This window comes from Delphinapterus leucas, chromosome 16 (genome assembly GCF_059928025.1).
Source record: "Delphinapterus leucas isolate spDelLeu-1000000601 "Yukka" chromosome 16, BTC_Dleu_Yukka2, whole genome shotgun sequence".
NCBI classification, from domain to species: Eukaryota; Metazoa; Chordata; class Mammalia; order Artiodactyla; family Monodontidae; genus Delphinapterus; species Delphinapterus leucas.
The window spans coordinates 79,020,864-79,034,053 of NC_143144.1; the positions used below are offsets into that span (position 1 = coordinate 79,020,864).

Here is a 13,190-nt window from a genome sequence, read left to right on the forward strand (position 1 = left end):
CAGTCCCTAAATTAGGCTGCTGTAACAAAACACCACAAACTAGGTAGTAATAAACAACAGAAATTTATTTCTCATAGCTCTGGAAGCTGGAAGTCCAAGATCAGGGTGCCAGCATGGTCGGATGAGGGCCCTCTTCTGGGTCACAGACTTTTTGTTGTGTCCTCACATGGTGGAAGGGGTTAGGGAGCATTGTGGGATCTCTCATAAGAGCACTAATCCCAACCATGAGGGTTCCACCCTGATGACCTAGTCATCTCCCAAATGCTCCACCTATAAATACCATCACATCAGGTATTAGAATTTAACATGTAAATTTTGGGAGGACACAAACACTCAGACCACAGCAGTTGGAGATAATATGGAAAATAAATAATGTTGGGACATCCTAATGGCCATTTGAGGGTAAAAAGAGTCTGATCTATTACATATACCCTGCATCAAAATACATTCCATATGGTTTAAAATGTCAATGTAAAATTTGAAATCATAAAAATACTAGAAGAAAATATGGGGCAAATTACTTATACCTTCAGAAGGGACAAGGTCTTCTAAGCATGATATAAACCTTAGGAGACTGATTAGGGTAACCACATAAAAATTCAACATTTTTGTACATCAGAAGGTCCTCTAAGTAAAGCGATAAGAAAGAGAATAATTGGGAAAAGCATGAGTAGCTCACACCACAGTCAAAGAACTAATTTCGGCTGGATGTACGGTAAGATCTGACAGTGCCCACTGGGGGTCTATCACATTGGAGTTTCATGGCAGTTAGTCTTGCTAGTCAGATTCTTCTCTCCCTCCCCCTCGCAAGAGATAGAATCTCCTCAAATCCTCAAAAACAACCACCATCAGCCTCAGCACATATCACCCGATGCAGCAAACGAGCAAAGGTCGCTGATAACCCACAACCTCTGTTGAATAGCACTGGGTGTTGTCCACTTTCTCATACAAGTTGGGAAAGCACCATTAAATCCTTTTTCAGTCAGAGAAACAAGAGTCCAACAACCTCTCCTAGTTTTGATGCCAATTTTCTGTTGGAAGCTGGCAGCCTTTTCTTCCTGTCCCTCACCTCCTTGACAGAGCTCAGCAGCCTCAAACCCTGGCTGTGGCTGAGTGATAACTCTGGGCAAGACCACTACTCCGCAGAGTCTAACTTTTGTGGCTTCTAGAAACATTTGGGGGGAAAAAGGTTTATCTTTGCCCTACAATAAGCATGGCCATGCCCGACACTCAAGAACGTTAAGTGATACTGACTCTGGTTCTCTCCCTCTCTCCCACCTCTGTCTGCCGGAACCACAATCACACGGTTAAATGGTTCTGCCACATTCTCAGCGCAGACAAATCTTAGACACTGAAAAACCAACCCACCAATTTATTGGATTTTTCACTTTGGACTGGTTACCATGGCTATCTGAGAATTCAGACCATAGGAGGGGATGTTATAAACTTAGAAATATTGTCTATTTTCCATTACCTCCAGTACAAATTGTCTACCAGGGAAAGAGGGGGGAAATGCCACTTTGGGGGCCAAGTCCAATAAATCTGGGTGAAGGGGGAGGCAGTTCCTAGTTAAGAAGCCCCACTGCAGAGAACTAAAAGAAAAAAAAAAAAAAGTATTTAACGTCCTCCAAATCTAAAAGAGACGCTTGAAAGAGCAGGAAGAAAGGAACCAAAGAAATGGCTCACAGGAATCCTAAGGAATGCAGAGGAGAGAACTGGCCCTGCTACTGTTCAGTTATATTGTGCGTGGAGCATGATGGTCCAAAGCTGGGTGTCTCCACCGGGGGCTTGCACCAGAGAGGGGAGGGGGGCACCCAAGGCATGTGAGGGCTTCTGTGGGCTGTGGGTACTTTTGCCTCTATTAGCTTTCTATAGCTGCTGTAAAATTACTGCACACTGAGCGGTTTAAACAGCACGGATTTATTAGCTTATGACTCTGGAAGTCAGAAGTCCCGAAATCAAGGTGTCAGCAGGGCTGTGTTTCTTCTGGAAACCCTAGGGGAGAATCTGTTTCCCTGCCTTTCCCAGCTTCCGGAGGCGCCCACATTCCCGGCTCATGGCGCCTTTCTCCATCTTCAAAGCCAGCGACAGCGGGGTTCTTCTCACACTGCCAGCTCTCTGGTTCTCTCTTCTCCTCCCTCCTCCACTTTTAAGAACCCTTGTGAATACATCGGGCCCACTCGGATAATCCCGGGTCATCTTTCTGTTTGAAGATCAGCTCATTAGCAACTTTAATTCCATCTGCAACCTTGAGTCCCCTTTGCTACAAAACCTAACATATTCACGGGTCCTTGGGACCAGGACCTCAACACGGAGGAAGAAGAGGCCCCTTCTTCCATTAAAAAAAAATTGTTTTTAATCATATTTTACGACTGCATCGGTATAAAGATGAATATATTAATGTTATATATTTTCCTTGACCTAAAAGTTCATTTACTTTCTCCAGATTATAAAAGAAGTTCGACACTTTCCTGGGCCCCTAAAGGTTACAAGGCCCCAGGCATCGTGCCTGCTGTGCCTGACAGGTAGGTCAGCCCAGGGGCAGCCGTGCAATGTCCCTGAGAAAGTGCTCAGATGAAGTACAAACGAGCCCACTCACGGGGCTTGAGGCCTGGTGAAAACCGAGAGTGGTAGTGGGAGAAGGAGGGAGCAGAAAGGACAAGCATTTTCACAAGCTCTCCAAGCCTCAGTTTCCTCATCCACACGATGGGGACAAGAAAGGGACCTTCCAGGCAGAGTCACTGAGACACCCCATGAGGTAACACAGAAGCTCAGCAGCTCGAGTCTAGGCGTTTTATTTAAAGGAATTTCCTGCTGACCAAAAGTATCCAACAAAATACAGATGTGTCACAGGAAGATTTGCACAAAATGTCAGGCTCTACTTCGCCGCCGCAATGTGACTGATTCAGTTCTGAAGTCTTTCCTGGTGGGCGACTGGGGGCTCTGGAGGTTCAACTCTGGATGGCTGGGGGCTTGGGGGCTCGGAGACGGGAGGGGTGAGGTGAAGCCACTTCGTAAGTAACAGCAGCCACAGTTCATCGAGCATCTTCTGGGTCAGAAGGTGTCAGCGTTTTCCATCTGCGTCTCACTGAACGCTCAACACAAGCTCTTCTCCCAACCAGGAAACCGAGGCTTGGAAGAGTGCGAACACCCAGACCACCTACCTACGCAGGCCTCCTGTTAACATCTCTAAGACCACGCAGAGGGAGCTAGGGCCGCTGGGGAGAGACCGTGGTCTGAGCGCTCCGAGAGCGTTGGCTGGAGAGAGGAGAGAGGGTTAACACGTGAGCAGTACCCTCCACCGAAGAAGGGAAGGCATCTTAAGAAAACAGCAGGAATGACAGACACTTGTAGGGTACTCACCACGTGCCAAGGACTCTCTTAACTGCCTGATGTGTATTAACTCATTTAATCCCCACAGCAATCCAGGCACTATTATCATCTCCATCTTATAGATGAAGGAACAGAGGCACAGAAAAGCTCAGAAACACACCCAAGGCCATGCAGCCAGGGAGTCTGGAATCCCAGCCTCACTCTGGAATCTGAACTCTGATCCACTCGGCTATACCAGGTGAGGACCTGGACATCTGAACAGGAGGGACACCAAAGGAATACGAGAGCTGCGTCCCCACGGGATGTGGCTTCTTTTCTCCCAGTGGTTATGCACTAAAGAGCCCCCTATGGTGGGCAGACACTGGGATGGGGGTGGGGGCCGTGCAGCCTCAGGAGAGGACAGTATCAGGACATGATCTGAGCGTTCTGAATGATGGAGTAGGGGCTGGGGATGGCAATCATGGAGACCTTCCCCGTGCAGTGCACTGATCTAACACTGAGGATTCAGTGGCAAACCAGAGCCAGGCCCTGTCTGCTCCCTGGGGGTGACACCAGTGCAAGTACAAGCAAATAACCAGGGAATCAAACAGGGCCAGGTGAGGACACAGAGCTACTGAGAGTGGGCTTCAGAAGGCTGGTCAGAGAAAGCCTCTGAATGCAGGGAGGGTTGCGCCTTCAAGCAGAGGAAATGGCAGATGCAAAGGCCCTGAGGCAGGAACATGCTTGCTTATCTGCAGAACAAAGAGAAGGCTCCTGGGCTAGGACTGAACGAGCAAAGGGAAGCAGGTCAAACAGGCAGTGGGAGCCAGCCCACACAGGCCCTGTGGGTGCAGGCGTGGGAGCATTATGTGAGCCAAGCTGGAGAGGGAACAGAAGAGAAGAAGGGTGAGTGCACCCAACAACCTTCTGGAGGGTTTCCTGGGGATTCAGAGCCAGGGGACAAAGACCCTGGAATAAAGCCGGGTAGAAGCTTTATCTCCACGAAGGAGTTCTAGCGTTGTTTCCTTTCCAGAGATTTTACCTTCTGAGAACTTATTCCTTAGTCACTGGCACCCAAAAAACCAAGTATGAGCCATACAGCCACAAGGGAGAGCTTTATTCAATTTCAAGTAACTATGCCTGCATTGTGGACACATAACACAAAGTGAAGAAATGACTGTGTGCCTGGCCTTCTACTTGAACTTGGAGTTGTTTTCATTGAAACCCCTCCATTTTAGCCAAACTCAGCAGTTCAAAACCTGACAGTTTTCAAAGAGGTTAGAAAGGAGTATGGAAACTTCTGTCTCCCTCACCCTCCACAGGTGCCAAACATTTCATTTTGCCAATAACGGGGGGGACGCAGCAGGACACGTGCTGAAAACACACGCACACTCTCTCCCGAGAAGACGGGTAGGTGATTTATGAAGCACCAGCAGCCTCCCTTTGAGCCTTGCTCCCAGGGGCTGCCGGCTGTCCTCCGCACTCCTGGCCCAGCCCAGCACCCCTTTCCTCTGCGCCCTGGCACGCTGCTGCGGGGTTGGGGCCCAGACTGCCAAGGATCAGTCTCCAGGGAGTGGAAAACCAGATGGAGTTGACGAGAAAGGGAGGGACCGGGTGGATACTTCTCACTGTGGAAACCAGAGGTCCAGCCACTGGGCGGAGCCCCAGGCCAGGAAGGTATTGGGAAGGTTCCATCTCCGTCCCTGGTCTCTGGACCAACAACCTCAGCTGCTTCTGATTTGCCTCTGCCTCTTCCTTTTCCTTCTCACACAGACCCCACCATCTCTTCAGCTGTCTCCTGATCCCCCCTCCTGAGCTAGGGTCCAGCGCGTCTTGGAGATTCTCCCTACAGGGACAGCACTGAGCAGCGAAGCCTGCAACCCCAAGATGCCCAGACACCTGCTCCTCTCCGGCCCTGACCCCAGTCATCACCTGGACGGCCCCCCGTGCAGCCCCCGGGTGGCCAGTGTCCTCCCCATGCGAGTTTCTACCTTTTCTGAAGCTTCCTCTTCCTCAGGGGCTCTGTGAACTTGACCTTAGCTTCTAGGGAATCAGCTCTCTAGCTTTGACTCCTTCCTGACCAGCCCTGGATCTCAACCTCACAACCCTTCACCCTTAACAAGCCGTGTCCTACCAGGTCCCGCAATGCCCTTGTCCCTGGACCTCCTCCAGCTGCACTGCCACCAGCTCTCCACCGCCCCGCACAGGGGAGAAAGTGCCAACGGTGGCAAGTGGGACCATTACGATTTTATTCCATGAGCTCGGGGGACCAGCCCAGTCCTTTCTACAAAGGGACAGGGAATCTCCCTGGCCTTCTTAAGTTTCCAACCCCTAAACCTGCCTCACTCACCGTCTGCAGAGGACCTGCCTCCTACGCCACCAAGAATAGAAAACCCTCTGGTGTGAAGGCTCTGAATCCATCTCAGCACTTGCGCCCTGACTCTTCTATCTCGGGACCAGGAGACCCTCCTCCTTCCAGGTGAACCCCCGCACCCGTGTCAGCACCACCCATGCCCCTTAGGGACCTGCCCCATCGGCCACCTGCCCCTCCTGTGAATACAGCTGTCTCGAAACAGAGCAGCAAACAGGCCTTTCCTCGACCTTGTCTTTGTCTGCTTTGGGTACCCCACCTCCTCCTTTGCTTCACCATCAGAATTCTCAAAGGGGAAGCCCACATGAAGAATCTCGGCTAAGACTTTGCACCGACAAACAGAAGGCTGCGACTGTCTTTTCCACCATCTTTGTGTCCTCAGCCACCAGGCTGGCTCACAGCACACGCCATTCATCTTGCTCTAATTAGCCAAACTGCTTCTAAAAACTTCGGCCCGCCAGGCAAACCCTCCCCAGCCCGCACCTTACAAACCCATCAAACTGCTGTTTCTCCCTAAGGACACATGTACAGACTCTCAAGAGAGGATGAGAACTGTCTTGTTTACTAAATAAAGTTTAAAACACTTGGTTATTTTAAATTGCCTGTATTTTGCCCAAGTTATTAGAAGCATCTATCCACCTCAGACAGAATAATTAACTTTTCAATCATCACATTGGTTATAACTGCAACACTCATAGATCTAATATACTTCCTGAAATCAGGAAAACAAAAGATTGGCTTTTACTAGTATATTAACATTTCTCTAAATTGCAATGTAGTGGGGAAGGATTGTTTATATTGGTGAAAAATATAAATTATTCAATATCATGAAAATAATTATATTTTATTACTTTCAAATAGTATGAATTATTTGAAAATTATTACAATGAGAATCATAAAGTTTTTCATCAACTTGGTTAGGAACTCATCCCGGACCATGGCTAAGCGTCACGACCTGCCGTTATCACCTTTCACATCTGTATCACAGGTCTGATAACAGACCTCCTATCCCCATCCCACGACGTGTACGGTGCCGATTCTAGTTGACCTGTCAACATACTGGATTCTTCCAGACTGAGAGCTCCCTGCAGGCAGGCCAGCTCTTATACAGAGTGCTTAGCTCGGAGTGCTCAATAAACAGATGGGAACAAATAAGATGATGGACGTTCATTTTAAAATACCAACCACAGAAGTTTTATAAATGAAATATTTTCATATTGTTCTGAAATATATATTGTAAATCCAAAGTGCTCCTGTCTTCTAACAACCAGATAGATGCTACTTAGAAACAGCAACATCCATCTGGCCAACCCCCAAGAGCCATCACCCCATTTCCCCTCCATTTCTAAAACATCACCAAACAAATTGCAGCGCTCTGAGATTACGGTATGTCTGCCCATTTAACTAGAAAAAATGAAACTCTAATTCCAACTCTGCCATCGCTTGTCTTCGGTTGAATTCTACATCTGCCTGTTACCCTGCAGGATTCAAGAAGAAGCAATCCGCGCTTGGAGTGCTGGCAGGGTTGTAACTTGCAGAGAGGCACCCTCAAGCTGTTTAGTATGCCGGTTACACAGTGATACTTTCATAATGCATCCTCCAGGGGTGGTCCTGTGAGGGGTCGAGGGGAGGCCCAGGCAGGCGATGCTCTCCCCACCACCATATTCACACGAAGCAGCCTCATCTGTCTGTATTTTCTAAATGTTTCCAGGAAAGACTTTATATGAAGGAAGGTCTGTGGCTAAAAATAAAGCTTGAAAACCACTGTTCGCTCTAGGTGCAGAGGGAAGCAAGTCCCATTTATTGAGCTCTTGTTACGTGCTGGGTAATTTTAAAACATCATAACATAATTCCATTTAACTTTCACCACATCTTTATGAGTTAGACAGTAGTTAACCCATTTTACAGAAGAGCATACTGAGGTTCAAAGAAGAGAAATCTCATAACCAGCAAGAGTCAGCCATGACATTATTCCAAAGCCACATTGTTTTATGTGCCTCCACCTCTAAAAATCCTTATCACTTCTCAGTCTACTCTTTCCACGTCCCCTCCCCTCTCCCCCTTACAGGTTAAGCCTGCTTTCAGTCATTTACACTCACAATTAATTAACTCATTACCATTTGGTGTGAATGACTCTTTGCCAATCTGCTACTTCCGTACGATATTCATTCATTAAAGAATCACTGATTGAGCATCTATTAGATGTCTGGTACTGGGCCAGGTCCCAGAGACACAGACTATCAAGGCATTGCCTCTATCAAGTTCTCACAGACTAGCGGGGAGAAATATGGAAACCAATGAATAGGAATATTAAAAGTGGTACCGTAGATGGCTGTACTGGGAACAGCACGGGGACAGAGGCCCTGGAGAGGGAAAGAAGGACAGCTACTGTCTTCCTTACTATTGATATTTGGTGATTTCTGTGGTTGGCAAGCTTTCTGGTCACAGTACCTCCAGTGCCTCTGGGGCAAGGGGCTCAGACACCAAAATGTACCCGAGACTGTTTCCGCCTCACTCCTTAGTACAGAGTCCGATTCCAGGAGGTAAGATCAACTGAAACTCATCAGATTTCATTTCATTGTCCCTGACCTGAAATACATTTATACATTTAAAAAAACTGACTCTTAAAAGCAATTCTATCCCTTGCCTCCCTCTTAGATGTTCCTGTCCCGGGCTTACTCAAAGAAAGATATTGTTCTACTGCAATTTCTTATTCACCCCAAACCCTCTTGTGTTTCCAGCTGAAAGAGAATGTAAACAGTACTCCTACCCTGCTCTTTCTTTCTAATCCAGTAATAACCCAACTACTGCTTCTCTAATGATACTGAGTAGACAGGTTAATATACAAGCATTAAGGTAAAATCCCTGCTCTCATCCTTACTGATGACCTCAGATCAGTCTTTCTTTCCAAGTGTCTATTCTTCTTGAGCAATTCAACTTTGTTTCTTCTAAAATTCTTGCCTTTCAGAATCTACACAGTGAAAACAATTGTTGTGGTAATAAGTCTCTGATGACAGCAAGACACACCGCAGAGCGAAAATCAGCATGTGTGAACACACACATAAGTGCTACTGAAAAGTAAAGTGAATAAAATGTGAGTAGCACAAATACGTGAACAAGCGTTGTCAAAATGTACAAATTATCCCCGCTCTGCAAATTTATTTGAAGGAAGTAATTCAAAGGAAGAAAAAAGTATACAAACGCTTTCCTGTAACGTATGTGATAGCAGAAAATTGAGACGGTGATAGAGGCATGGCTGAGTAAATTACAGGCTATTAAAAATGATCATTATGAACTCTGAGTAACAGCATGAAAATGTTATGGATATGTTTTTAAATTAAAAATAACAAAATTGCATATGTAATATGATTACAAATCTGTAGAAAAATTATGTTTGCTTAAGGGCAGTGGAATCATGGGTAATGTTTTTACATGTTGTTGGAGGTTGCAGTATTGTCTTTACGATAAAAAAAGGTTCAGAGGAAAACGTGATGAGTCAGCCTGACAACTGTCATTTTGTAAGAAAGTCCCCTTTACGGCGACAACGACAGGCAGTTAAATGTAAGCACTGATGCCACGTTCCCTCCTCTTATCCTGCTTTTACTTATTTATTTTTTTTATTATTTTTTATTTTTTTTGCGGTACGCAGGCCTCTCACTGCTGTGGCCTCTCCCGTCGTGGAGCACAGGCTCCGGACGCACAGGCTCAGCGGCCATGGCTCACGGGCCCAGCTGCTCCGCGGCATGTGGGATCTTCCCGGACCAGGACACGACCCCGTGTCCCCTGCATCGGCAGGTGGACTCTCAAACACCGCGCCACCAGGGAAGCCCTGGTTTACTTATTAATGTTGATCTTTCCAGGCATTAAAATGAATCTAATCAACAAAGGCAGACTTTACGTGGTTGCCAACTGGCAATCAGTAAAACCTGAAAGGGACCGAGACATGGGATTTGAGTGTGCAGTATAGTCAGGGCAGGGGGAGGGGTGGCAGGACAGGAGGGCTCTTTGCTAACTAGGTCCACAGTCAGTTTCCTAATGTCTAAATATAAGGCATTTGTGCTCTTGGCTTCTCAGTGTAGACAGATATTAGAGGAATTGAAAATTTCTTGTTTAAATTAAGAAAGCACCCAGGGTCCTGCAGCCCCTCCTAATTCTTGCCTAACGCCCAGTCTCTGCATGTTTGCTGTCTACGCAGCTTAAGCCACAGGACAACCCCACAGATATAGTCCTGCCTCTGTCTCCACCACCATCCCTGGGCTGAAGTGGAAAGGTTTTGTTTTGTTTACATATATATTTTTTGTTTATTGTAGTAAAATACACATAACATAAAATTAATCATTTGGAAGTGTGCAATTCTGAGGCATCAAGTACTTTCACACTGTTGTATAACCATCACCACCATCCATCTCCAGAAATTTTCATCGTCCCCAACTAGACTCCATGCCCATTAAACAATAACACCCTATCCCCCTCCGCCAGACCCTGGCAGCTACCGTTCATCCTCCTTTCTGTCTCTGTGACTTTAACTGTTCTAGGAACCTCATGGAAGTGGAATCATACAGTGTTTGTCCTTTTGTGTGTGGCTTATCGCACTGAGCATAACGTCCTCAAAGTGCATGCATGTCGTACTGTGTGTCAGAATTTCCTTCCTTTTTAAGGCTGAATAATATTCGGTTGTATACACGTACCATGAGATGAGTTTTAAGGAGCTACAGCCCACCTCTCTTGGGACTACTATTATTACTGACCCAGCCCTGATCCCAAGCTCAATCCTGAACAATGGGCTCTTCCATCTCATTGTCAGGCCCCAGACGGACTCCTCCTTCGATTCTACTCCTCCTCCAGCGGTTCTTTATTTGGGAACCTGCTTAGAGTTCATCTTTCTTCCCAGAATCTGGAAGATTCATCCCTTCTACCCCAGGACAGTGGCTGGAGACCATTACCTGTCACTCACTGCTTGTGCAGAGTTCCTACATTAGGCTGTGTTCAGCCCACCAGGGCACCGGTAGCTCGCCCCAGATCCAAGATGGCAGCTACCTGCCTACCCTGCCTGAGTCTGACAACACCTCTGTCTCCTCAGCCTAACCCACGGATCCTTCTCTCTGCTCCGGTATCAGGGAAGGTGTTGATCCAACAGATGCACCTTCCCAGCATGTCTACAGCAAGGCCAGCCTCCTGCCCTCATTGCAACTTCCTTCCTCTCTATTGCCTATCCCCAGACGCCTCTCCGCAACTTCCCTGACCCTGTCTAAACTCTAGAACTTTAGACTCAAGGCACAGAGTCTAGGGAGCACGGGTCCAGCCACACTTACAGCCAGAGCGAGTTCCTCCCTTGAGTGATCACGCCCGTGAACTTGGTCAGACGCCTGGCATCCACTTCAATCCACTGATGGAGGTCGTTCCTTCCTGCGCACCACGCCCCGTCGTAAAAATCATTTTCATTAATACCTGCCTGAAAAGAAAGAGAGGGGTGCTCTTCACTACTACATATAAAATAGATAACTAACAAGCCCCTACTGTATAGCACAGGAGACTATGCTCAATATCTTGTAATAATCTATAAGGGAAAAGAATCTGAAGAAGAATATACATATATACATGTACACGTGTGTGTGTGTGTGTGTGTGTGTGTGTATATCTGAATAGCTTTGCTGTACACCTGAAACTAACACAACACTGTAAATCAACTATACGTCAATTTAAAAAGGAAAAAAAAAGAGAGGGGTGTTCTTCAAAAAGACCCAGGAGAGAAGAAAATTAAGACAAAATTTTCTATGAGATTTTGAGGAAGGGGGTTGGGAGGAATAGAAGAGAATGAGGAATTGGAAAAAAAAAAAAAAAGTCATTGTGCCCTGAACTCCTTATTCTAAATCATAAAAAGGAGTTGCTTATTATTAACAAGCTGGAAATATTCCAATATGATAAGTCCTCCTCTTGCCCAGTGCAAAAGATGAAATTTAATGAGTTCTATTACTCATTCATCCAACAGACATAGACCGTCTCCTACATACCAGCCTACACATGCCAGGTGCTGGGGGTACAAAGGTGAATCATCCCCTCCTAGAATCTCAGGATCCAGGCAGGAAGAAAGACATGAAAATAGATGAATTAGAACATAATAGGGAATGTGTTATTTCGGGAATAGGAGCAAACTGCTATGGGAACACTCAAGCCTAGCACAGCTAACTTGGTCTGGGGGAGACCACGGACAGGAAGTCCCAAGTCAGAGATGATATTTGAACTTGGAGTTGAAGGTTAAGTTTATCTAGTGAAAATTTATTTATTAGCATTTAAGTCATTTGATGTGTCTGAGTGTCAGCTACTACTACTACCAAAGATTCCCTTGATCTGAATTTACAAAGTATGTGAAGTTTCTGTTCTGGAATTTTCCCTGTATTATTACCATGTGAAGAGACAATGCCCTGACCTTAAAAAAAAAAAAAAAAAAAAAAAGACAAGTGAGCCAGGTGAACCTTTCTAATTTACTAAGATCTTCTCTGCATGAATCCCATTTTCCTATGGTTATTTCACAAGTGCAAAATCAGATGAAAAGAAGCTGAGTGACAGTCAACAGGTAAGAATGATAAGCCAGTCTATCTTCCCTACCTCTGAGTACTCTTCAGCTCAAATTCTTACTTGTAATGGCCAACACTGATGGGAAGCTCAGAGCTCAGCTATAGCAGAGGAACAGCTTGGCTAAGGGTCCCATTAGTGGAGCTCATCCATCACTGCACCAGCTAACATAAGCCTTGTATCAGGACCAACACAGCATATGCATTCCCAGTCCATTCCTGAAACAATCTTGAAACAGCTTTGAGGGAATGTCAGAATGCTAACATATCATGGTCTTCTAAAAGCACTACCATGTCAAATGAAGGTGAATTAAAAAACTGTTGGTCTACATTCTCCAGAGACCCAAGCTCTCAGTGAGCCAGCACCTCCATGTCTGATGGTACACAGGGTGTCTGCAATAAGGACCTAGAGGTGCTGCAAGGTTCTGCCTTCTAGAGCCATCAAAGAAAAGCTAAATTTTGCAAGTGTGTGTTAATGGTCCTACCTGTGCTTCAGTGCATTTTGTTAAAGCGATGACAACTCTTAAGTATAGCCTCTCATCTCCCAACATTACCAGTCAACAGGGAGATCACCATCCCAGCCTGAAGGCTATAATTACACAATTGCTCCCTTTCTTCATCTAAGGCACTTATCCCCCCAGTGGAGGAGGCCTGAAACCCATTAGCGACCTACAATATCACAATTCGTCTTCTTTCAAGAAACCATAATACACACTCCGTTTTTGTTGTGGTTCCTCTTTTCTCATAAACTGCCCATGAGACTGGTGCTTAGAATAGCTTAATTTATTAAAATTAACCTTCACCTTGTCTTTGCTATATGCCAAGTAGTGGCCCCCGCAACAGAAATACAAAGGTAGACAACACGGGCCGTCCTGCCTTCCTGGAGCTCAGAACAGGCAGATGGACTGAAGTCCCCTCACGGTGCTTGTGTCTTG

At 46.2% G+C, this 13,190-nt stretch overlaps 1 protein-coding gene across 2 annotated transcripts in view; it reads right to left on the reverse strand.

The window, feature by feature from the left end:
- CPXM2 (carboxypeptidase X, M14 family member 2) overlaps positions 1–13,190 on the reverse strand; it is a 123,339-nt gene that overhangs the window by 59,369 nt on the left and 50,780 nt on the right. For both annotated transcript variants that reach the window (XM_089898312.1, XM_022568514.3), the window contains one exon: positions 10,996–11,135. In XM_089898312.1, the coding sequence (XP_089754438.1) occupies positions 10,996–11,135 (140 nt within the window). The remainder of the gene's footprint in view (positions 1–10,995; positions 11,136–13,190) is intronic.